We start from the raw sequence: 27,047 nt of genomic DNA on the forward strand, positions 1-27,047 counted from the left end.
AGCACATTGAACCATGTCTCACACGTGCTTTCGGCTCACAATGAAGGGAAGTTGCACTGTAATAAAAACGTCCAGCTTATGACGTCATATTTTTTTTAAACCAGCACACATACCTGCGATGACATGAAGAAGTCTGCGTCCTCCTGCCAAACTTCAACCACGCTGGGTATTTGAGTCAGAGCTTCAGAAAGAAAGGATAACAAACATATAGAACATCAAGCGAACAGATCAAGAAACACCAGGCCAATTCCTGTCTCTACACAAAAATACAGGAAATCCGAAAATGACACTAGTGTTTGTCTTATCATGCGTTTTCTAATTATGTTTGGTTTGCAGTAGTTGAACAGTAAGCAGTAACGTTATATGAACTGGAGTGGATGACAAAGGCTTGCAATTGAACGGACAATCTATTTTAGTCCACCGCTCACACAATGACAACAATCCACATACATGCCACTGGAAACACATTTAAATGTGCATTAATACTGTTCGTAGCTTGTGTTTTCTTTTGCGAACATCGAATATACGCTTAGTTCCCATAGACTGCACTGAATAACAGATGTATGCAGATATATGAGCTTTGTAGCATATCGCATTAACACAGGAAATCGAACAAAACCAATAACTGGCCAAAAAACAACAACGCTTGAGCAGTCTGTCTTCAGATTTGAATCAAAAGATAAATCCTTATGCAGACAGACAGACGAATAAAACTAGAATAAAATAGATCAGCTTTCGGGTGAATACTGTCCTTATAGCATAACGAGTGCACTTGAATACTTGTCAAATCAGCCCTCGGCAGTTCCTCCGACATTTTCACACTCGCGTTGCATTCGTGAACAAACTAAATAAGGCGAATCTGTCTCCCTCACCTTGAAACTGAGCTTCTCCGTGTCGAATGTACGGCAATAACAGCTGTAGGAGTCGCAGAAGGACATTAATCCATGTTTTTCTGTGTGTGAAGTCCCTTTGGCTCGCCATGCTGGCTGTGTTGAAGCTCCCTGGCTTCACTTCTTTCTCTTTCTTTCACTCACTCACACCCTCCCTCCTTTCTCAGCAGTACCTATGCGAGTGTGAGAGTGTCGCCCACTACAGCCAGAAAAGCCATCTACACTGCGAGCGACTCAACCATCTATCTACACTCCACAGACCTGCTCACACAGCACAGACAAACTCCAACAAACAAGTTTTCCGTTGGATTTAGAATTTTATGAAAAATAACTGTCATGTTCACACCGGCCCAACAGACACAGACATCAATTTTATGATGCTGACTGAACATATTCCGTTTGGGGGAAAGCAAACCCCGACCAACGCCAACAGGGCACACTGACAGTTGACTGACACTCCGACAGTTAAGTCGCATCGCTAGCAGTGTAGATGTCGAGAGATGGTAGACTTATACTGTTTAATCACATTGCTATATTTCTATAACATTCACAAATAAATGAGACATCCAATATTTTGTTCATTGGAAATTTTTTTTACAAAACCGATACATCAATGTTAAATATTACACCAATATATGGAAGCCAATTTCCATCACACATAAAAAGAAAACATGTTTTTGTAAATTATAATTATGACTTAAAAAGTCAAAATTATGACATACAGTCATGGTGAAAATTCTAGTCACATTTGTCTTAAGTCAAAATTGTGACATCATAATTATATTTTATGTCATAATTATGTCGTAATTTTACAAAAACGTTTTTTTTTCCCTTATAATATATTTTTGAAGCATTCCTTACAAGTACACTGAAATATACAAACAATATAATCGCTGGTGCAGATCTACACCTAAATACCAATTACTCAAAACTTGTGCCTTGGTTTAAATATACTTTTTTATTGGATTAATAAAACTTGTTTAAAAATATAAACCCTTAAAACCACCAATATTTTTGTCATTGGAATAAAACAAAAATAGCTAAAAAATACACATTAAAAAAAATCCAACTATGTTCATGTATTTTTGAAGCATTCCTAACAAAAGCACAGAAATTATCCCCCCCCCCCCCGTGTAAAATTGTTCTAACAACATAATGTATTGATTCATAATTATTTTAAATGATTACACCTATTCAGGAAGCACTCATATTTTAAAACTGAACTTTAACATAACATTACTGTTGAAATGAACAAGCATTAATTATTTTCAACAAACTTAGAAACTAATGGAACAGATATCAATGTGTGTGTGTGTGTGTGTGTGTGTGTGTGTGTGTGTGTGTGTGTGTGTGTGTGTGTGTGTGTGTGTGTGTGTGTGTGTGTGTGTGTGTGTGTGTGTGTGTGTGTGTGGTGTTTTCATGCATCTAAGTGTAGTTATGATGTTGCAAATTGATAGGACATTACAAAATGTGCTTAAACATGTGCATTTATTAGCCATTGACCATTTTTCATATTTACAGCATACAAAAATGTACCCTGTGAAAAAGTGGCCACTAATAAAACCAAAATGCAAACAAAAAAATCATCTGAATTGAAATGAACAAGAATACTTTATACACAAACATGCATGCTTTTGCTATTATAATTTTTTTCATAAACAATTTTACCTTACTTCAAACTAACTTTAACCTGTGATTCATTTTCTTGAATTGACCTTTGATGTGCACCTCAATTCATTATCCTCTATTTCTCTATCAACATGTGTCCGAACAGTCAGTATGGTTTACGGGTGCATCTCTGAGCAGCCAAGGGTTAACACAACACCTTCTCCGCTTACACACCGGCAGCATTTTTACCATCGTTTATCCATTTATGCTGACAAATCAATCCTGAAGTTTGCCTGAGACTAGACGAGGTTCAAATTTCAAGGGTGGGGCACTCCTGAGAATTTACACCGCACTCTTCACAATGTATATAGCTCACAGCTTTGTCTTGAACATGCAAAACCGAGAACAAAAAGTAAAACAAACTGATGTAAGCGAATAAAGCTTGATTGTGCAGTGCTGAACAAATCAAACAATCACTAGATCCAAGAGGCTGGGAATTTTTGGTCAATTAATATAGTCAAAGTCCTCTGGTATTCCAAAAGCTTTGTCCAAGTGGGTGTTCTCGAAGCCAAACTTCTTCTTTGCCCAGGATTTGATTGCAAAAACATTATCTGGAAAAGAATGAATGTGAAATGTGACACACATATGGCACAAATACCAATCCAGATAAATTATGAATACTACTCATCTTAGTCATTGTGCAACAAACTCAGAAATGGAATTTCTAATGGGCCCTTTTCACAGACAGTGATGACGCGTATCTAAATCTATAACAGTTGTTCATATTTAGATAAAAAAAGGGTATATACATTTATAATGCTATACTTTGTATTAAAAAAAATGGATTAATGCTCACAATTAATTAATGTATTCGAATCGTTTCTAATACAGCGGCTGAGGGAGTGAAATCTTTCTCTCTTGTGACTTGCTGTATTCAATCTCTCAATATTTTTTCCATCTTTTGGAAAGTCATGGCGACGCTATCACAGAGTTTTTCTTTTGCTATTGGAGCAAATGGGAATACAATTATATTTGCTATATTTGTCATCTCGCATTTACCACTATAGAAGTTTACACAATTATAACCACATCCGGTTCTGATAACCCTGGACATGTGAAAAGGGTCCACTGTGCGAACAGCAAGACAGTTAAGTGTAACTATACATGTGAAGAGAACAGGCACTGATTTTGCCTTTTAATACAGAGACATTACATTTCAATAAGAAGTTGTTTTCACGATTTGAAATGCTCATAATTCAGTTAAATCGTATGTTGCATTAAATCTACTGATATTATCAGGTTTGTTTTAGGGATAAGCTAACAGTAAATCATTTCTGCATACAAACCATTCCATCTATGAGATCACTCAGTAATATAGCAAAGCCTACATTTGTTTGCGATTCCCTAGTGTACAGTGTACATTGTGTTTGACTCTAGGCTGAAATCTGATCTATTAAATGTAAACAGAACATTAAACCCTTCCCATTTCGCATGTCAGCTGTTTTACGAAACATGCCCGCACCAAAAGTTTTTTGTACACTGCTCATCTGAGACCAATTTTGTAGTTACGTTTGTAGAGTGCATAAAGGAATTTCCATCCTGACGTGTCTGCTGCATTCCAGAAAAATCATGCCTGGGAATAACCAAGGGTTTGTACTGCAGTCAGGAGTTATAAAACATGCAAGTTCATTTTACTCAGCCACAAATAAGACTGGGACTTTGGGCCACGATATCAAAATGAGCAACGCTTCTGCACGAAACCAATATTTGAGAACGACTAACTGTGATCGCCTGCAAGCTGACAAGATGGTCGGTCGTATTTCAAAACACTGCACGTGATATTTTATTTCATTAGACAAAGAACAGTCTGAGACAACTATATGTGCTAGAATAATAAAGAATATCTTATTCTGACAAAACTGGATTGTCAGGATTGTCTGTGGTCTGCATTTCAGAACCTGTGGACGCATCACATGACTTGACAGGAGGTGTGAGGAATGCAAATGACTTACCCGTCCACCTAGACACGGCCTCTTTTGCTGTAATGTTGGCCTTACCTAGAAAAAGGATGAACATGTTAGCAAGGCCATACTTTTCAGGTTACATGTGAAGTTCATAATATATATATATATATATATATATATATATATATTTCCTTCGGGTATTCTGGTTTCCCCAACAATCCAAAAACATGCAGTATAGGTTGCTAAACTACGGTCTAAACTGACCGTAGGTGTAAATGCGTGTGTGTGATTCCCAAGCCGTGCAATGGCCTGGCAACCTACCCCAGAAAAATCATCGCCAAGAAAATGCATGGACAGTCTCTCGCTTAGGGCAAGAGATGGCTATAGAATGACCAAGAGTCAGATTTGACTGTTAGCTATATATATACACATACACACATATAATTTGAACATCAACATTTAATAAAAACCTATTTTTAGTAGACAAAATAAAATTACCTAAAGTGAAAATTAAATATATATATTGTCAACAAATATATATATATAACTGGTCAAAAGTTTGGAAACAGTAGAGTGCCATATCAAGATGTGTATATCTGCCTGTGTGATATAAGATTATTTAAAACAATCATATTCTTTTTAGATTTTGTAATTTTCATCAACAGTATTTTTAGATAATACTAAATCTCACATTTTGTCTTGTCTTCATTATCATTGGCGAAATAAAACTCTCGGCTAACAGACGTCTTTGTCAGTAAATTCACTGATGACATTGACAACATCTTATCTGCTAGATGCATTTGGTGTCTTGTAAAACTTTCGACTTTGCAAATCCTACATGTGATTTGTGAAACTGAACAACTCAAAGTGCAGCAGATGGTTGTACATCACGCTAGCTGGTCCCTCCATAGATTCTCTTCTAAGACAGTTAGCAGAGTCACTTTGATATGTAATCCATCATACTGAATGTGCTGCTCAGGCCACTTCAATTTCAGAGCTAGATTAACAAATGCTCAAAAGACATTCAAAGGCTTTGGGTCAAATTCAATCTGGAAAAAAGGCAGATCAATCTGCAGTCTTAATGCCTTGTGTTCTCCCTGTGCATACTGACTTGACAGGAGCAGATGTACGACGCTGCAGAGCAACAGGGCAATAGAACAGGTCAGGTGGTGAATGTAAATAAATATAAAGGCTTAAATAAATATAAGAGCTCTCAAAAGTTACAACACTAGGGAGTGGGGTTATAATAAGACATAATAAATAGGGCCGGGACTTTAACGCGTTAATTAAGATTAATTAACTACAGACTCTTAACGTGTTAATTAAGATGAAACGCGCTAAACATTTTTCAACATTTTTCCTCACCGCGGAACGTTTCTCACTGGATGAGTTTCGGCGGACCGATTATCCTGGAGCACCAACTAGCATTCATGACTTCAGACAACAACAAACCACAGTGAACATAAACGAAGAAGCTGACGAGACCGCTTTGGTTGGCCCCGTGGTTGGAAGCGTCGATAGGAGCATGGTTGTGTGCAAGTTATGCAACAAGGAATTCGCATATCACCGCAGCACATCGGGCCTCAAGTATCACCTCAACGCAAAACATAAAGCAGCTAACGTGGACCTATAGGCTACCTGAATTTCTGAAATGTACTATATTTCTAAATATGCTATTGCTACCCTTAATGGCAAAAATTGCACTGGTCTGCTGGACTTGGTTGAACAAAAATAAACAATATTTTGTTGCTTAAGCTTATGTATTCAGTCATTATTAAATGGTATACTAAAAATCCATGTGAAAAAAATTACTTCTCACTGTTCTCAGGTCAAATATTTATGCAATTAAAATGCGATTAATTAATTACAAAGCCTCTAATTAATTCGATTAATTTTTTTAATCGAGTCCCAGCCCTAATAATAAACCCATTTCTATAACAAAAGAACACGAGGGTTGGAAACGCAAAATAAGAAAGAAAAAAGAAAAGAAAAAAAAAGCTCCATTTAAGAATAAAAAAAGAAAGTACTGTAATGACTGAAGCACAACAGGTTTTGGAACGCACGTTCCAAAACCTGTTGTGCTTCAGTCATTACAGGTCTTTCTTTTTTTCCCCAAAAAAATTACAGTCATTACATTACTTTTTTTCTTAAATGGAGCTTTTTTTCTTTCTTTTTTTTTGACTTAACAGAAACACTGTAATATAATCTAGTGAACTGCAACACTACTACTGAATATAGAGCAGGAAACATACAACAAATTAATTCAGTGAATCAAAAACAGAGCCATGTCAGGTATTTTCATAATAATAGATTATATTTATAATGTAATAATAATCGATATAGACTTTATCATTGTGCAGAATTAGAGCTTGCACGATTCATGCTAAAATGTGAATCATGATTTTTCTCCATGGGAATTGAGATCACGATTCTCTTACACGATTCTCATTTTTTCAACCAAAATTTACTGCACTCCAATAACACACACACAAAAAACCAACAACAAAAAACACAGGACATTCAGTATAATAAAGTGCAGGAGTAACAAAAAAATGTTCTTTGTCTATTTCTTTGTTTTATAATATAACTTTGCTTTTAATTGAAGTTTTTCGATAGCTACATTAAAAACGAATAGCCTAACTGATAAAGTTCACTCATTATTTAAAACAAGTGAACAGTCGTTAATAAAATAAGAACAAATACACAAATTACAAGCAGAGATGAATACTAAATAACAAAGTTTACAAAGTAGTATTCAGGTACAGACATTAAGCCTAAATGTAAAATAACACTATTTGTTCACTGTATAAATTAAATATAGTTTCATCTTTGTTAAAGCTGTATTTTTTTGTTTTATTAATATCAATAACACAGAAAACAGTGTATGTATATATATTAAGTGTGTGCTGTCACTTTAAGGCCGGCATGGACGAGAGAAATGTTGTTGAGACGTCCATGTTTATGTGTCTGTTCAAGGGCAAGGAAACGCGAAATAGGAATCAATTCTGTATTCGAGCGCTGCCTGACACACGCCTCTCTCTCTCTCTCTCTCTGCGCTTCGAGTGTGTGTGGCTGGGGGCTGATAACGCGCGAGTCCCGGTTTTCGTCTCTTCTTCTGCGATTAAAATTGTTTGAATGTGTAAATTGGCAAGATAATACATGTCCAAATAATAAACTTTCACTCTATGATGGTTATATTTAGCAGTTAATCCGCGAATCACATGCGTGCCGAACCGCAGAACCGAAGTGCGATCCATTCCACCCTTAGTGGGTTATCTCGTTGAATATCATTGGCAGAATCGTAGAAATGCAGGATTAAGATCGCATGGGGGGTTGAATCGAGATTGCGATCTTTTAACGATTAATCGTGCAGCCCTATGCAGACTACTATAAAATAATATATTTTCTGTCTGATTTATTTATCTGAAGCTAAATCAGATCACAGAAGGTTATTTGAAACACTCGACTTGCGCTATAAAGTAAGTTTGGAGCACAAAGATGGTTTTAATCTCATAAATTGTCGTGTATTGATGTTGTGCTAAGCTAACATGCTAGCTAGGCCTAGGTGCACCTGCCACCTAGCTGTTATTTTTATGATTTTTTCTAAATAGGAATGCTTACTGAAATGTTTCTTTTTTCAAGAAGGTCATTTGATACAGTTTCAAATGTGAACTGAGAACTTTGAAAAAAGAAATTAGGGATTAAAACAGCGTGAATAGCCAGTCGTTAGTAATTATAATGAAGACAAAAGAAAAACATATTTAGAGCCATAACCAGGCCGGAGAGGTGTGAATGTGTGCAGGGGAGACTGAGACTGAATGGGGCTCGTTTGCACCACAAAACAAAAGAGACAATAGACTGGATAGATGCTTTGAAGATGACAATAAACATCAGTTTGCATTTTAGAGTCTAATCAAAATAAAGTCATATGACATGATCTTGAAAAACATTTAACTAAATACAGAGTTTTAGGCTATGTTTACACGGAAACGATCTGAAGAGAAAACGCAAAAGTGGCGTTGCGTTATCACTTTTTATTCTGTGTTTAGACGAGCGTTATCGGGGGGGAAATCCGCGTGCATATGATGACGCAAAAGTGTGTGAAATTCGATGTAGCATGCACTACAGGCGGCTAGGTGGCAATGTGAAGCACTGCGACACAACAACACCAATATCTGAGAATATTTTGTACAACTGCTGAAAAGACTCTTGTACGTTTATCAGAGCTGCTATGGCAATTTGAAGGTCCGACGTATGGAAATAATCCGACATATTGGGGTTATTTTCCTGTAATGGCGCATGCCTGTGACGTAAACACGTACGAGCCGAGAGCCAAAGTGAGCAGATTTGCGTTTTTACTCTTTAGATGGGAACGCGACGTTGGATCGTTTTTAAGATTTCCACTCTGGAGGGTGGTTTCCCCTTTTTTGCGTTTTTAAGCCTCCAAAACGCCGGTGCCGTGTAAACGAAAGGCACATCCGATCAAATATTTTTACGTTTTCACCCAGAATCGTTCTCGTGTAAACAGGGCCTTAGACTTGCCATCTACAGATTTTAAATTTAACATGGTCAGACATGTGGCTTTAGCTGCAGTGCATTCATAGATTGATACAATGCAACTTCAATATTATTTTTATGAAGATATTTCATACAAAATAAATTTCTAATAACTTTACAAAACTTTGAAGCTACTTATAACTATTTTTTCATTATGACAATAATTAATTCTACATTTACAATAAACTGCCAGGTCTCAGCTTTCAAATGAGATCATACTTGTGCTTTTAGTACAAAGGGTTCATGAACTGTATCTGTTTTAGTTTGGGTATGCCATTTCTGGGGATTTTTCAAAAGTGGGGTTGCAGGCTAACAGGTTAAGGACTACAACAAACGGCTGGTAGGGACTACACAACATTCCTCCCGGGTTAATTGACATAAACCCTGCCTCCGGGAACAGGATTTATAGATTATCATGACAGAATATGCTAGTCAATGACTAGAAGATAACTACACATCAGCAACATAAATTCATCAACTAACTGTCACAGTGTCTAGTTGGTCCTCGTTCTAACGGTGTCCTTCACATTTGACTTCAATTCCCAGCATTCTGTCTGTCACTGTCACTCATCAGTTCATTGCACTCAGCTGTTCCCCGTAATCATTGTTCCTAGCTGTTCTGTGTTAGTCTTGTTAAATATGTGTATATAACCCAGTTTCAGTGTGTGTCAGAGTCCTTGTTTAATGTCACTACACTTCTGATGCCTGTTTCTTGTTTTGTTTCTTGTGTTGGATTGCCTTTTTGATTTTGACCTTTGCTTGGACTGGATTATGATTTATGGATTACCCTATTAAATACTGCTTTTGGATTTAACCCCTGTTTCCCGTGTGTGGATCGTGACACTAACCATTCAGAAATGTTGTCACTTCTTGAATCTCTCCTTCTTTGTCTGACTCTGGTTTGACCATAAAAGGCTAAAAGTTTTTGAAATTTCCAGGACACAAGCTGTTGTAGCTCTGCCCCCTGTGCCGGGAGTAGCAGCCCATTTGCATTTAAAGGGACAGACACAAAAACTGTGCGTTTTAGCTCACCCTCAAAAAGTGACAATTTTAACATGCTATATAAAAATATCTGTGGGGTATTTTGCGCTACAACTTCACAAACACACTATGGGGATATCAGAGACTTATTTTACATCTTGTGAAAAGGGCAAAACATCCCTTTAAAGAATCCAAACCATCGAGTGCACAACATCTGTTTTATGTATTATTGAGATGTACTCATCATTTAGCAACCTTTCTCAAAAGAACTAAAAGAAGGATTTATAATCTGAATATCATGTTTGTTATTCAATGAAAGGCACGAATAAATTTGCTTTTATTAGCAGCGCTGCTATGTTCAGCACCTCAGAATTAATCAGGGTTAAGTGTAGCGCTCAAGGCTCAATCTCAGCAGCCCTCTGGTACTGACTCAACATCCCCTGGGTGTCCCAACTGGGACTTATACCAGTAACCTTTTGATAACTTGCGTGGAGCCCTCGCTCACTAAAGCGGAGAAAAAAATAAAACCTTCAAGATCAATTAAGTTGCCCTTGAATATAAACTCTCTTTTTCAATGCGGTGAAGATTAATACATAATCTAAACACTAACAGGGTGATTAGCACTTATTATCACAATGAAGGAGTTTATTTTGTGAAAACAACTGACTAAACATTCCCCTGCTTACTATATGGTATATAATTACTATATAATAACAAGGTCATATGAGGCACAGACATCTTTTAACCGTATAAATATTGGCAGCTATATTCTCAGAAAGCGAAGCACTGCTACTTGGGCAGAGTGATAACCGCAACACCTGAGACGCAACGTGCTGAGGAGCAGAGAGTTCGTTCAGAGTTGGAGTAAGAGTGTCAACAATAACAATATAGTAAAAGCATAGGTTACAATCATGGGTGTTCGCTGTATTGTAAAGAGCTGCGACAATAAACAGGAGAGACCAGGTACAGGGGTGATAGTAGAAAAAAATCCTGAGCCTGAACTTTTTTCCCTGGGACAGATGCGTAAGGGCGAGTTTATCCTCCGCTAATTTCTGACACAAAGTGATGATCGATTGTTCTTCTAGTCTTCTTATATTGTTGTCATATATTTTTGTCATTATTTTTTGAGAATGCAAGACACACACAAACACATGCCTATCTTCATAATTCTTGACTTCTAAAGTTTTTTTAATTCGATCCAAATCGTAAATTTCACTTGCACTGCACTGCAATGTATTTTTTTCATGATTAATATTGCATTGCAAAATAATGTGTGCTGGTCAACTAGTCTAAAATTAAGAAACCCCTAGAAAACAGTAAAAAAAAAAACATTTGTACATTTAAGATTGTTCTACTTAATTTGTTATTCCAATATCCAAATATGATAGCCTACTTGATAAAAAGAAAAGAAAAAAGGGCTTTTATTTGAGCCGTGCTGTCTTTGCATTTGAACATTGCACATTTTAAACAGGACCCGCATTAGCTGAATAAACGTTAGCCAATACAAACATACTTATAGAAAATAGTTGACAATGAATAGACAGGAGTCCTGTCACAGGACCAATAATAGCAAAACGAATCACTTATTCCAAAAAGAATATCAAGTAGCCTATATGTTAGAAGAATCTGACATAGGGCTGTGTTAATAGTAAAACGTCCGTTATTTAACGAATTTTAAAAACACGGGATGGATAATAAAAAATGCTTTCTGGCATTTTGACAGGAAAAAAAACACAACCAAGAACAAAACAGTTCGTCAATTTTCATTTTACAATTATCATCTCTCTCTGTGCGCGCGGTCTGTTTGTGAGAGAGAGAGAGAGCGCAGCACTGATACAACGGTTTCTTATCCACAAGGAACGCGCTAGTTTTCATAAAAAATTATTATGTAACATAATTAGGTACTTTAGTTATTATAAGACAATAACGTAACGTAACACATGCAGGCTACGTTTCCCAACACTGAGAATTAATAAATAAACGCCTGTTTGCAGACTCGCGCTTATCAGTAAATTAATCCACAAATCACAGCACTTTCATAATCAGTAAACCATAGCGATTTTAATTTTATTTAGATTTATTGTTCATAAATACTTAAGCTTTTTATAATTTGCATGGCTCTATGATGTTTTCATCTTATCTGAGTGACATGAATGACAGAGTATTTTAAGATAACCCATGCGATTGCGATCACTCCGTGTGATAATAGAATCCAGATTAAGTTAACTCAATACAATACTTCAACTTTCCACATCCACCCCAGCACGTTTACCTTCAGGAGTCAGAAGTGCCGTGACTACTGTAGCCTACTGTCCTCGCTCATGAACTCAGTCAGAGGCGGCCGCGGGAGTGGAAGCGGGATCGAGCGGGATTCTTTATTGATGTCGATTTTCAGTCTCTTTTTAATGATAGGCCTTACGCATCTGTCAATCATACCCGCTTGCTATTTGGGGAATGAACCCAGCGCTATGATTGGCTGAACTCCGCTTCTTTTGCTGTTGCTTTTTTTTCTTTTCTTTTTTTTTTCTCGCAGACACGTCTGTACGCCGGAAATCCGGCGTGGCGCCGGAGCGCTATCAGGCCTGCAGGTAATACCATGATTTTTCATAGAATTCCAATCAAAAACGCTGATCTGATGAATCAATGGCTACTTGCTCTGGATATCGAGCCAAACACACCTAAAGAGATCATCAAGGACCATCGTATTTGCTCAGTACATTTCACTGAGGACGACTATTTTGAGAAAATGGAATTTGCCACACGGACCATGAAACGTGTGCTGAAGGATACGGCCATCCCATTGATAGCACAGACGGGACAAAGTGGATCACCTGTGGCTGCGGTAAGTGTTCCGTTATGTTTTTAGATGACTAGCCTACTGTAACAGTCCTATTAGATAGATCTAATGTAACGTTAGTGACACTATTATATAAATAGGGTGGTAACTACTATTGCAGTTGTTCCCGGGCTTCATGTATCCCCTGTTAGTATTGTGATGTCACGAACGCGCTCTATCGCCCCAGTAACAAATGAGCGGAGCTAGAGGTAAACTTAGTCACGTTGGTTTTGTTGACGTTAGAAACAATGGTGCGTTTCTCAGGTGCTGCGGTTATCACTCCGCCCAAGTAGCAGTGCTTCGCCTTCTGAGAATATAGTTCCCAGTATTTATACGGTTAAAAGATGTCTGTGTCTCATATGATCTTGTTATTTGTACACTCTGTGACTATACAAATCACAACATGTAAATAGGAAAATGTTTGCGTTATTTTGTCACTTATTGGGATTAGTATGCTAGCTGTAGCCATTTACATCCAGTCTTTGTGCTAAGCTAGGCTAGCGGTGGGTGCGTCAAACACAGAGTTACAGCACGCATGGAGATGAAAAAGGTATGTATGGACTTATCTAACTCTGAGGGATACGGTGAATAAGCTAAAGTACAAAAAAGTCGGCGTGTTCCTTTAAGTTAATGGCACAGCTTCACATTCTTTTGTAATTTATTTGCGTTAATTGTAACGTATTAAGGATTTTGAAATCACATGTGTTAATGCTGACAGCACTACTTTTTACGCATTGGCTTAAAGGCCTTAAAGTGCTTGAACCCCAATAATTGCTGCTCTAAGCTATATTTTAAACTGAAATTATTAGCATTATTGTAAAGACTGTGGAGAGAGAGAACACAAGCAACTACACTATCATTTAAATTCAGAAAGATTTCTTTTAATAAATTAATATTTTAATCAGCAAGTATGCATTAAATTGATCAAAAGTGAAAATTAAAACTTTTTACAAAAAAATGATTGTGCAATGTCAACATTGATAATAATAAAAGATAAAAGTTTTTATGTGGCAATATTACTGTATTTTTACCGCATTGTTGATCAAATAAATGCCTTGAGCAACTTCTTTCAAAAATATTAAAAAAATTACCAGAGAGACAAATGCAATAATGGGATTGAATCTTGAGTTTAACTTTAAAAAAATGTTCTTGGCCATTTCTCCTACAAAGATAGACATACAGTTGTGGTCAGAATTAATGGCACACCTGGTAAATATGATCAAAAATGGCAGTAAAAAATAAATCTGCATTGTTTATCCTTTTGATCTTTTATTCAATTTTTTTTTAAAAACCTAACCTTTCATTGAATTAAAAGAATTGAAAGTGGGGGGAAATCACATTATGATGTGTTTGGTGCAAAAAGGAATAAAAAGTACCCCATGTCTAAGGTTAAATATGCTGCTGGATCTTATATGTTATGGGCCTATTTTTTTGCTGGAGGTCCTGGTCATCTTGTTCAGATACATGGTATTATGGATTCTAGCAAATACCAACAGATAAAAAATCAAAACCTGACGGCCTCTGCTAGAAATCTTACGGGCCATAGTTGGATTTTCCATCAGGACAACGGTCCAAAACAAACATCAAAATCAACACAAAAATGGGTAACTAAGTACAAAATGAAGCTTCTGCCATGACCGTCCCAGTCCCCTAAACTGAACCCAATAGAAAATGAGTTGGGTCAACTGAAGAGAAGCAGCACCAACATGAACTGTTATCTTGGCAAAAGGAGGTTGCAAAAAGTATTTAATAACATAGAGCCAATAATTATGGCCAGGGTGTTTTGGAGAAAAGCATTTATTTTATAATGTGATTTACAATTTATAATTGTGATTTCATTCATTTGAATGAAAGATCAAAGGGATAAACAAAGCAGATTTATTTTTACAGTCATTTTTGATCATATTTAGCAGGGGTGCCAATAATTCTGACCACAACAGTATACCTTTTTAATATATTACTGTCAACCAGTAAGAAGGCCACAACAAGGAAATTGCTCAAAGATTATCCACCAACTGTATGTGAATGGCAAGAAATTGTAAATAATGTGTACAATATGGAAGCTCTAACCTTTTCATTAAGACAATATACTAATACAATTTCATCATATGGGGGAAATTGTTGAAAATAGATGAAACGATTACATTGGGGTGTTTTTTTTTTGTTTTTTTTCTAGGTTAGACCAAATGTAAAAGTAATGTAGTAACAAGGCCTAAAAAGGACTCTTGAACTTCTCTTCTCTTGACTCTTAATCCATGAAATCTGTGTTTGTGTCTGTCCGGTAAACCAGAGAGCAGTTGTCATGTACAGTATAGGTATGAAACAGCTTCAAAAACCTTTTCAATCACACAGTATTGTAATTTCTGTGTTACAATAATTAAAATCATCACAGAAGAACTGAGATAAAAGTTTATAGTTCATATTTAAACATTGATGTCTATGGTAACGATCAAAATAGACTAATCACCTTTTGAGTCATAAGCCTCTTCCACAAAGCAATCCCGTTAAATTACCGGAAAATTGCCAGAACGACTTTAATAAATTTAAAAATGCCCTGTTCACACAAGCAACAGCGTTTTGCTTTTTTATCGGTAACAGACCATTCACACATCAGTTCCAAAATACCAGTAAACTCCGAGATGATGTCATTAACCGGAAGTTTATGCCTTGTTCCTGAAGGCGGCTAGTTATTTTATCATACCTGACATTATAGCTAACTGTTGTTGACAAGTCTCTTCATCCTCCAAGACGAGGAGAAACACTTTAGTTTCGGAATCACTCCAATTTGAAGACATTTGTAAGCAGTGCTGAGTAAACGCGTCATAATTTTATGAATGGCCCAGAGCCGTTGCTCTTTCAATGGCTTCTGATTGGTCCAAATCACTTCATAAGTCCGCGCATTCTGACCTTGTACATAAAAAATACCGGTAATCTTCATTCCATGTTTACACAGCGCATATACCAGTAATTTATTGGTAATGTTACAACTTCGCTTACTGGTAAATTGTTTAATTTATCCAGAATCATGCAGCTCTAGTACGAGTATGTAAATATGTAAGTATATATGTTGCTCTTTGTCCTGTTCTTTTAATTTGTCTTTTTTTAACATTTAAAATATTGTTTGAAAAAAGAAAAAGAAAATTTAATTTAATTTTTTTAATATCTTATCAACTCCAAACTTTTAAATGGTAGTGTATTTAGGATACTTCGGTTTCCCAGGCCATGTTTACACCTGGTATTAATGCGTTTTGGTCGATCGAATCACAGGTAGACGAGGGAGACACATACACGTTTACACCTGATGTTTTAATCCGTCTCTTTTGTCCACTTTCAACCACTTCTGTCCTGATTCCTTCGAGGAGAGGGTCTATGGGCGGATAAATGTATGGGATTTTTCAGATCTTTCGAACTATTAGACAAAATAAGCTTGCGCATTTTACATATTGAACATGCCCGGAGACCACGGAAAAACATGGAGAGCCGCAGCTTTTCATTTCAGACCAAGCTGAACGCAGTGAGTGCGTGTTAGAAATCAGGAATGGTGAGAGAACCTTGTGCTTGGTACGTTTTTAGTCTTCAAACCAAACTTGTACTTGCTGTTACGTCCCAGGACGTAATGTGTTATTTTTATTTGTTATTCCTTTGATTTCTTAATGTTGTGAATTGATATGGTGTGCAGTTCGTTGTCTCTCTCTTTTTCTCCCTCTCCCTCTGTGCAGGGCTTGATTGGGTTCAGCTGCGGCAGATTACGCTGAGGAGTGGGAGCGTTTAAATGCTGAAAAAGACAGCAGTGCTGCAGAGCTCCTTTTGCACGCGCGTCGTAGAGCTCCGTTGTCGAGTTGTCCTTCGTCTCCTGCCCCAGACATTTTGCCCAGATTATTAGATCAGTAGCCGTTGGTGTGCTGTTCTTTAAGTGAGTTCTCCCTGTGTGGGGTTTTCACGGTCGAATCATGAGGGCACCTTTTCTTTATTTGTATGTCTTACGTTTCTCTTTTGTTAGAGAAGAGAAAAAAAAGTCTTTATTTTTTTATCTGTTTATTTATCTTGTCGCTGACTTATATCGTTAGACTAATGTTTTATTTAGTTATTTTGGAAGCCATAGGGAGGAGGTTGCCATTTTTTTCTTTATTAATTGTTTTCTCTTGTTTACTGATCAGTTAGGGAGTAAGGGAAGGCTGTTGTACTTTCTTTGGGATAATTTTCTTTTGTTAGGTAAGCTACATTTAATTCCTTTTTAGGTAGAATTCATTTTGTTTGTTATATTCGCTTGAACCCCTCCTGAAGATTCACGCGTCCTGCTTTTTCTATTTCTGTGTAAATAAACAGAAGCTTATTTTTGACACTATCTCGTTTTGTGGTACTTGTGTGTGATCTGGGACAGGAGAATGGATATTTCAATCCAATTGTTGTTGTTTTATGTCATCAGCCTTCCTAACCCTCGACGGGGAGGTCGTGACATTGCAAAGATGTATTGCCCACTTTTTAGAATCAGCCTTTGTGCACAGCCGGCCATGTACTCTCACAGGTTCTGGAAACGGTCCACAGAAAAATGCGCAGCACACAGTTGAAAAATTTCGTTGTACTGTTCTGGAACAGTGTTGTAAATAAAGCTTATGCACTGTTTCCTAATTGTGTCCTCTTTTGGAAGGCCAAAGAAAGTAGTTTGGCTTTCGCAACGAAAAACCAGAGGTGTCAAAAGTATTCATATTCGTTACTCAAGTAGAAGTATAGATACTAGGGTTTAAAAAGACTTCTGTAGAAGTTGAAGTATCAACTCAAGCTTTTTACTCAAGTAAAAGTGTAAAAGTAACTGGTTTCAAAACTACTTGTATAAAAGTAAAAGTAATGCAAAGAAAAAAAATGCCATTAAGGACAAAAGCTTAGGCCGCTCCACAGGGGCACTACCACCTTCTCAAAACAACATGTTTCTAAAGGTCATGACTATAACGTTATATTAAAATGTTAATGTTGAAAAATTTGGGATGCACTACCTGTTTCAGCCGCATATATGCCCATAGAAAATGAATTTCAGTCCATTTTCCATTTTAGTAAAATGCAAATACATTAAAGAACCATTTGTGTGTACTACTGAGCATTAACATGTGTTTCATGGAGAGGAAGATATGATGACTAGTTGCCTATAAGTATTGTAATGGTGCAAAAAGTCAAACTTCAGAGGCATGTTATCATCGAAATGGTATATGTTTATACTTCTCTTTAAGGCGTAGGTTTGATTTTGAGATTGGTGGGGACTGGGGACATCCACAGAAGTGGAGGAATCAGGAAATTAATAGGATAATGTATTAAGGTTTTTAGTCTATATTGACCTTAACAAATACGTCAATTCATTAATTCTGTAATGTTACAGGTAACTAATAAAGACAAGGAGTCAGTTTAACAGAGACTTAACTTTACTCCGTTTATAGTGCAATGCAATAGTGCAATACTGTCTTGTTCCTTGCTTTTTAAAGAAGCCCAACACGTCGGCATCTTTCATTAAAAGGATATAGTTCACCCAAAAATGAAAATCATTTAGGCTACTCACTCTCAAGTTGTTTCAAACCAGTTTCTTTCTTCTGCTGAACACAAAAGAAGATATTTTGAAGAATGTCGATAACCAAACAGTTGATTGTAGCCATTGACTTCCATTGTAGGAAAAAAAAATACTATGGAAGTCAATGGCTATCATCAACTGTTTGGTTATCGACATTCGTCAAAATATCTTCTTTTGTGTTCAGCAGAAGAAAGAATCTGGTTTGAAACAACTTGAGAGTGAGTAAATGATGACAGAATTTTCATTTTTAAATAAGTGAACTTATCCCTTTAATAGAAATTTACCGTTGGCATATATGTTTTGCATCAATACTGTCAAGTTTGTCCTGTTGGACACGACACACAGCAACACTGTCAAGTGTCACACTTGTGACCATTGCTCTTAGACATGTTTTCAGCGTCCTAAGTGCACTGAAACTTCTTTCAGTCCAGCTGATGAGACTGGGATGACAAGGGTTCAACTTGATCAAACAGGCCTCTCATTTCAACAGACCAAGTTATTTTTTCATGTTTTATGGGGACTTTCCATAGACAATGATTTTTATACTGTACAAACTGTGTATTCTAATCCCCTACACTAACCCTGTCACAGATAACTTTCTGCATTTTCAAAAAACATCACTTAGTCTGATTTATAAGCCGTTTTCAAATAAAATAAATAAAAAATCCCGACAAGGATTTCGGATATTGCTATCTTTATGGGGATATTTTGATCCTATAATGTAGGGTTACACACACACACACACACACACACACACTCTCTCTCTCTCTTTATCTCTCTCTCTCTCTCACACACACACACTCTCTCTCTCTTTCTTTCTCTCTCTCTCACACACACACACACACACACACACACACACACACACACACACACACGCTCTCTCTCTCTCTCTCTCTCTCACACACACACACACACACACTCGATTATGTTTGCCACTTATCCCGCGATTGTCTTACAGTACTATTGTAAAAACGGCTGTCCCCAAATCAATAATTGATGCGATTTGCCCCGTATTCTTGAGCAGAAAACTGTTGATTTCTCCGTCACTTACCGCATCTAGGTTTCTTAATTCCTTCGCATGAGTTTTGCCGCTTCACACAACCAAATGTAACAGCCTCTCACAAGTTAGAAAGAAAACACAAAGCCAATCAGTTTAGCGATGTGTGTTCAGGAGGCGGGACTCAGATCTATTAAACGTTTGTGTAATTGGCCATTTTTTGAACGATGACAAGCCGGAATGAAAACAAGCCGAAATGAAATGGGAGTAACGAGGCTATTTATAAAATTTAAGGAGTAGAAAGTACAGATAATTGCGTGAAAATGTAAGGAGTAGAAGTAAAAAGTCGGCTGAAACATAATTACTCAAGTTAAGTATCGATACCCAAAATTTCTTCTTAAGTAATGTAACGAAGTATTTGTACTTCGTTACTTGACACCTCTGCGAAAAACACATCGTCTCCACGACATGGCGGCTCCGGCGGCAACAATAATTACACCGAGAATAAATCTTACACCTTTTTTCTTGCCGTATTTGGGCAGTGTTATAAAACTCTGCCCCCGCAGACTGCTGTAGATTTGTGGGAGCGTGTTTAAACGAAGCGTTTTAGGAAGGTGTGGCTGAGCCTTAACTTTTATCTTATTTTACACTTTGAGCTTCGTAACTCTGCAGATCTTATACTTGCAATAACAGCTACATAATACACTAAAGAAAAAGCAAAACAAGAAATCACATCATATGACCCCTTTAAACATGGTTTTAGAAAATGGCACCTCAGAGAGACGTAATAGTTCAGACTGTCTGTAAGCCAATTTTAAATGTAATTAAAATATAAACATAACAACAAATCCCCAGAGGCAGAGAAAGCATTGATTATTTCAGCAGGGACTACTGACATTTTCACAGAATTTAAACTGGAGGGGTTGTTAGAGATCCTGCAGGGATGAACGCAGTGGATGATGTAAAGAGAGGTTACAAATTATATTTTCACTCAAGAGACATCAGTCATTATTTCCACCAGCGCCTGCGAGAGAGAATTACTCACAGTGATGGGTCAGGAATATTATAACAAGGCATCGAACATTTGTGTAGAACTTTAGCTGTGTTTTGGTTTCAGGGTATCTACAGTATTTAAAATCGAATTTAAAGGGGCAACTATATCAACTTAATAAAACCTTTAGAAATCATTTGGATGGTTTAATAACCTGTTCCGGTGAGAATGGTGACTTTCCCCACTCCCCCCAGCGTTCCTAGGCAGAAAACCTACCTTGCAACATGAGGATTAACATCCCGGTAAGTTGGAAATAGGAAGTCTCGTGAGAAGCGAGAACGAGCGAGAAACACAAACTGCTTACGGCAATTCGACATAAACACACACGCCTCCCTCAATGTGTATGGCGTATTACCCACCTCGGTAGACATAGCTCCACACGATGAAGTTGGCTGGCTCCGATAATAACAAATGCACAGAGGTAGAAAGCGGGAGGAAGGTGCCGCAAGTGAGTTTTTTTATGACATTGTTGTGAAATATACGCCTCACAGCTGTAGGGGGAGCTCGCTGAGAAAACATGCGACAACAAAAGTGAAAATCAGCAAAGAAATCTTGAGTCGAAAGAAGTCTTACGGGGTTGGAACAACATGAATGTGAGTAATTACTGACAGAATTTTTATTTTTGGGTGAACTAACCCTTTAAATATATATATGGGAGAGAATAAAAACCATAATGAGGGTTTTCGTAATATATTGCATATTCCGCATCTCAAGCGCACGCATAAAGCTTGCCACAAAGAACCTGCAAAAGTAATGATTATGCATGATTGTTTATTAATAAACTAGTGTTCTGTGTCAGTGCCGGCTGCAAAGATAAAATTGACGATGCTGACGATCTCATCTTCGCAGAAGTGAACGCACCTATAGAGAGAAAAGCACACTTCATACAAATTAGCCTACATAAGCAGAGAGCAGCCCATTTCTTTTCGTTTTGAATTGTTTTGTTTAAAAGTAAACATTTCAAGCTTTCTATAGATATATTTCTCAGGTCTGTGAGGCAAGTAGATTATTTGCTGAGTTTCGGTTCATTTATTAGACCCTTGATTAAAATGAAGATACAATTTATGCCAAACGAAATTCACTTTAAAGAAAAGCCTTTTACGAAACAAAACTTAAGTCGTCAAAATCATGTATGACCCACTCCAAATGTCTCCCGATATATTGGGCATCTTATGATCCTATCTTACTCATCTCATGCGGTTCCCTTTCCATATAATCAACATAGATGAAATTAAAAAAATAACATTATATTATTTAAACATAAATATGAAACGTATGTTTAAGTTTTTTAAGTAAAATTTAAGCGTCACACCGCTCCGCTCCCATGCTCTGGTGTGTAGCCTATATATGCATGTGTGCGTGCATGTGGGGGAGGGGTGCGATTTTCAAATAAAAATCTAACAATACCCAGCGATCTTCGAATATTATTTTTGCTTGAAATGCCAATAAATATATATTGAATGTGTCAAATTATGTTTTTAGCCTTTCCATTCTGTGACAGGATATCTCAAGCGATTACATCTAATTAAATGGCAGATTCAGCTTTTTGTGTAAGAAAATGACAATAATATCTAGAAAAAATTGTAGGCATAATGTGGAACTTTTAATAATAAACAAGCCTGAAAACCAGAAGTCTGTAAAATGTCTGCAACAGTAGATCATAAGCAATCGCATGGACTAAATCATGAATCATGAAACCAGCAGCCTGTAGAACGTACAACAGTGTAATTTTTAATTCGATATGTTCAGCCCTCACATTTAATTCAATCAAAGCTTTTTGAAGTTTAATAATGACATTATTCATTTCACGATTTTTGATAAAATGACAATTAAAGGGATAGTTCCCCCAAAATTTTTAATTAGCCCATGATTTACTCACCCTCAAATCATCCAACGTGTATATGACATTCTTCTTTCAGATTAATAGAATCTGAGTTATATTAAAAAATGTCCTGGCTCTTCCCAGCTTTAAAATGGCAGTGAATGGCTTTATATGTTTATATAAGTCCATCAAAGGGCATCCATTCATGATAAAAGTGCCTCAGACAGCTCTGGGGGCTTAATAAAGGCCTTCTGAAGTGAAGCGATGCGTTCGTGTAAGAAAAATATCCATATTTAAAACTACTTTATCGAATAAAATAACTAGCTTCTGGCAGACGGCTGTACGCAAGTCGACTTACGCCAAAAGAGTAACACTTGGCGATTTCTGACGTAGGATGTAGGAGTAGCATTAGCTTTGACGCCTCTCGCGGTTCAAACAAACAGGGCTGGGCAACAAACTCAAGCTCCTCTGACATTTCTCTTTAAAAATTGTCGTTTTAGACTTCTAATTCATGACTGGTGTTTTGTTTTGCCCTATCCTCTGAGCTTCCACGTTCATCATTAGGTTGTGTGTCAGGTCAAGGGTTATTCTTTCGCCGTAAATCGATGCGTACGGTCATCCGTCGGATAGGGGTGGGCGCTATACCGGTATGAACGTGACTACCGGTATTATATTGTACGATGATATGGATTTTGCGATACCGAGAATACCGTTAGATATTCATAAATTAAAATTTTGCAGTTATATTATTTTGTTCAATTTGGTACTCTTTACAACTTTTAACACTACTAATGACGATGCAAAATCAAGGCTGTACTGAACGTTTAACCTTTTCCTCTATTGTGTCCAACTGGCGTGATGCGCATTAATAATCAAACAGAGAGCATGGTAACAGTCCAGTGTTTTCCACACAGACTAATTCTTTTTCTAATTTTCTTCTGCAGAGGCAGTCTTTAACTACCTTATTACGTCATAAAGAGGCACATTCCAGGACGAGTCGTTCGCTGGACCTGGTAACAATGAAAGCTAATTTTGGACTAACAAGGAAGTTTTCAGTTCTGAAACTTTCAGGATATTTTTATAATATGATCAGGGTGGGAAATTAACTTTTTTGCCCACCAGCCACAGTGGCTGGTGGATGCCCAATTTTACCAGCCACTTGTATTTTTTACCAGCCACTTTTTCTGGAATTCAAATTTATGAATGAGAACTGTGTCTTTGATAACATTGACGTCCATTACAAATATGTAATTCGTTTTATCCATTTAACAATATGAGTTATGCTGCACTCAGGAGCTAATTTATGTTTTCCTCCGTGGATGCTCACGGGCGCAGGCCCTTTAAAAAAAAAAAAAAAAAAAGCACTATTAGCACAAACAGGGCTACCATAATATGTAAGCAACATGTATGTACATGTTTGTATTTTTGAGAGAATTTTATGCATGGTTATTTTACAGTTTATTTTTTAATATTAGTTAAGTCTGTATGACCATAAATGATGGAGTATTTAAATGTATTTTGCTGCTATTTGAAAAAAATCCAGCAAAACGCGCCAGCGCGTTTTTCGACCCCAGAGGGTTAACTCGATAATAAAGCCGTAAAGTAGGCTATCTTTCAACTCAGGACAGCACCACTTCTCACAAATACAGATAGGATTGGAGATGAAAAGTTTAACTGACACGGTATCGGCTCCTATCCTCGCGGCTGCTAAAACTAAAAACGCTAAAACTACGCTAAAACTAAATCGCTAAACTAAAAAAACGATAGCTATCTAGCCATCACAAAACACAACTTCAAGTTATTAATTTACTTGCACATCCAAACGTAGTCCCGAAAAGGCCTGCCCTTTTTGCCGATCGCATGGACGTTTCTGAATAGAATTGGTCATATTCATTATTGACTCTATTTTAAGGTTAGTTGTTCCTCTAAAGAACAAATTGTTTGCATTTTCGGACGACGCATAGGTTCGACAGTAAGTACAGTGCATGAACTGTTCGACGGGAAGGTAGGCTAACCATTCCCTCGTTTTCCCTTCGTCATCAATGCGCCACTTGTTCGAAAAGTACCTTCACTTTTTATTTACTTCGCCCTCAACAGGTTGTACATTCATATACTGCTGACTCCGCGGCGGGCCTCTTAACACCGGGTATATGTTGCCACATTTTTTAAATTTTCCTTTCATCTGTACCTCAGCTCAGCTATAGCCTATGTGTCACGGTACGTTCAGTGCCGTGTCCGTGCGCTGTGTCCGTGACACACAGCGCTGAAAACCAATCAAATTAGTTACTCAACAAAAGTGCATTATTTTTACTTAGCAACAGCATTCTTTGACAAAAGATTTCCAAACCGTTACAAGGAATGTTTTAAATAGTAACCAATAAAAATATCTTTTACAATTCACCCGCCACTGTGGCTGGTATACAAGGAAAAGTCACCAACTATATACTTGAAAAAGTACCAGCCATTGGCTGGTGGCGGGTGCTAATTTCCCACCCTGAATACGATGTCCTCTTATATGTCAAAACCTCAAGGAAATTTTGATTTCTCAGTTCATGACCCCTTTAATATAACTCTGATTGTATTTGTCTGAAAGAAGAATGTCATACACACCTAGGATGACTTGAGGGTGAGTAAATCATGGGCTAATTTTCATTTTTGGGTGAACTATCTCTTTAAGACTTTTGTTCATACCATTTAAGGTATTTAAGAATTGTATCACATTAAATTTGATAAAACAATTTAAGACATTTTGAAACTTTTTAAGGACCCACGGGAACACTGTGGTGGTGACAAAATCAGTTGATTTTGTATGTGTGCATTGAGAAACTGCCAGGTGCTGAATAAAACCGGCTGTACAACAACAAAAAAACGTTGATTAGTGCGCTTGACTAGAGAGCTTTAAATTGTTATTGGAGGTGCATTTAAAGAAATACACAATTCTCAAATAATTGAGTAAATGGAGAACATTTTTAACTTTTTTTAACCCTCTATGTCTCTTAAATCATCTCCTTTAAAGCACTGTCACTACAGTCATCAAAACACCACTACAAATTTGCTGCCTTCAACAGTAAATTCAGACATTCCCTGTCAGATTTTAGACTTCTTGTAAGCAATGTTCCCGTTATTATGCAGAATTCTGCAGACAGTCTGTAGCTGATTCTTTATTGTGCTACATGCTTTTAAGTGTTCAGTCAGAATACAGCAGAAGATTGCTTTACAAAAAGTCACAGTAGAAAAAATGCAATCAGCTACAAAAGAGGATCTTTACAATGGACAAACTTAATGTACCAGTGACATCCTCTCTGGGCTCTTTGCACAGCAACTCAATGAGAGAATGTAGACAAACACAGGTCATGCTTATAGGAGGACAAAGCAGTCTGTGCTGATGTTTTTAAGAAATTTTGAGTGTCATGGGGATTTAATTGTGAAATCAATTTAAGATTGATAACATTAAGAAATATCAGAACTTCCTCTTTTAAGACAGGGCAAAGTTTAAGACAAGCATCAGGTCTTACACGCATTGACCCCCTTTTTTCTACGACTCTTCGATTTCCATTTGTAAGGACTGTATAAGATAGGGATGCACGAAATCACTTTTATTCAGACCAAGTACAAGTACTTACATTTGGGTACTTGCCGATACAAGTTATGGCTGGGCAGTATATCGAGTTTGTACAATATATCGATATTTTTTTTCCCCACGATATGGAATGAGGCAATACCGTTTATATTGATACAGTAGTTTGATATTAGCACATCTGAAAAATAGTGGAGAGCTCCTGCAGTGAAAGAACAGTACAATTTGTCCTAAACATGACTCAAGCTTATTAAGCACTTCAAAATAACTGGTAAGATAGTTAACAAGTTTAAAGCAGCTTGCCCTGTCAGATGCTCGGACACATAGCCTACTGTTAGTGACTGAAAGATAAATACTGGCGCTGTTTAATGCGTTTGAGACGTGGTGTTTTCCTCAGTGCTTAACTTACATTTCACAGGTATATTCTCCATTCTTCAAATGTTCAAACAAATCAAAAAAATATGTCCATTTCACTGTCAGGAGAGGACGAGCTTCTGCAAATGAATCTCCGCTAAAATTCAAGTTTCCGTGAATGAGCGCCGCCGCACGCCAAACAGACGAGCACAGTAGAACAGTAGCGCAATAATTCTGACTAAAATACATATTACTAAAATATTTGTTGTTGGAGACAATAAATGTGCCATATGTGGAATTTTAAACCTACAAGTATATTTTTATGAAAGTGACCATTATAATGGGGTAATCAAATGCAGGCTAATATAATTAGTTTGTGCTTTTGTTTTTATTTTCATTTTTAGTTTAGCCTTTAGTCATTCTTAAAAACAAAAGCATTATTTTTGTTTTTAGTTTGTAATTTTACAAAGTTAGAATGTAATGTGATTTTAACCACCTTTTTGCACATAATATATTGCATAGTCTACATTACATTCCCTATTTGTTTCCATATCCTTCAATATCAACATGGTTTGGATATCATTGAGCAGGATGTGAAATAACATTTTTTTTTAATAAATACATTTTCTTTATCCAAATAGAAAAACGTAGAAAGTACCGAGATATATATCGTATATCGCCATTTAACCAAAAAATTTCGAGATATGATTTTTGGCCATATCGCCCAGCCCTAATACAAGTACCGATATGAGTACTTAAGGTGCAGTAGGACATCTGGGAAAATTCTAACTTTAGCCTGATAAGACTAAAAGCATATGTCCCACCCTCCCTGCAAATCACTGTCCAAAGCCACGCC

At 36.9% G+C, this 27,047-nt stretch overlaps 2 protein-coding genes across 6 annotated transcripts in view; both read right to left on the reverse strand.

Moving 5' to 3' along the window:
* The window catches only part of tmem131l (transmembrane 131 like), a 54,852-nt gene extending 53,735 nt beyond the window's left edge, over window positions 1-1,117 (reverse strand). For 2 of the 4 annotated variants that reach the window (XM_077232401.1, XM_077232400.1), the window contains exons 1-2: window positions 873-1,095; window positions 114-181 (exon numbers count right to left, since the gene is read on the reverse strand). In XM_077232401.1, coding sequence (XP_077088516.1) covers window positions 114-181; window positions 873-981 — 177 coding nt within the window. In that variant the 5' untranslated portion in view covers window positions 982-1,095. Of the gene's footprint in view, window positions 1-113; window positions 182-872 lie in introns of all 4 variants that reach the window. The other 2 variants (XM_077232402.1, XM_077232403.1) reach the window with 2 other exon arrangements.
* A 1,242-nt stretch (window positions 1,118-2,359) lies between these two features.
* mnd1 (meiotic nuclear divisions 1 homolog (S. cerevisiae)) overlaps window positions 2,360-27,047 on the reverse strand; it is a 38,479-nt gene continuing 13,791 nt past the window's right edge. For both annotated transcript variants that reach the window (XM_077232431.1, XM_077232432.1), the window contains exons 7-8: window positions 4,511-4,555; window positions 2,360-3,109 (exon numbers count right to left, since the gene is read on the reverse strand). In XM_077232431.1, the coding sequence (XP_077088546.1) occupies window positions 3,003-3,109; window positions 4,511-4,555 (152 nt within the window). In that variant the 3' untranslated portion in view covers window positions 2,360-3,002. The remainder of the gene's footprint in view (window positions 3,110-4,510; window positions 4,556-27,047) is intronic.

This window comes from Siphateles boraxobius, unplaced genomic scaffold (assembly GCF_051911475.1).
Source record: "Siphateles boraxobius isolate OS27281-9 unplaced genomic scaffold, OSU_SipBor_1 17, whole genome shotgun sequence".
In the NCBI taxonomy this organism is placed as follows: domain Eukaryota; kingdom Metazoa; phylum Chordata; class Actinopteri; order Cypriniformes; family Leuciscidae; genus Siphateles; species Siphateles boraxobius.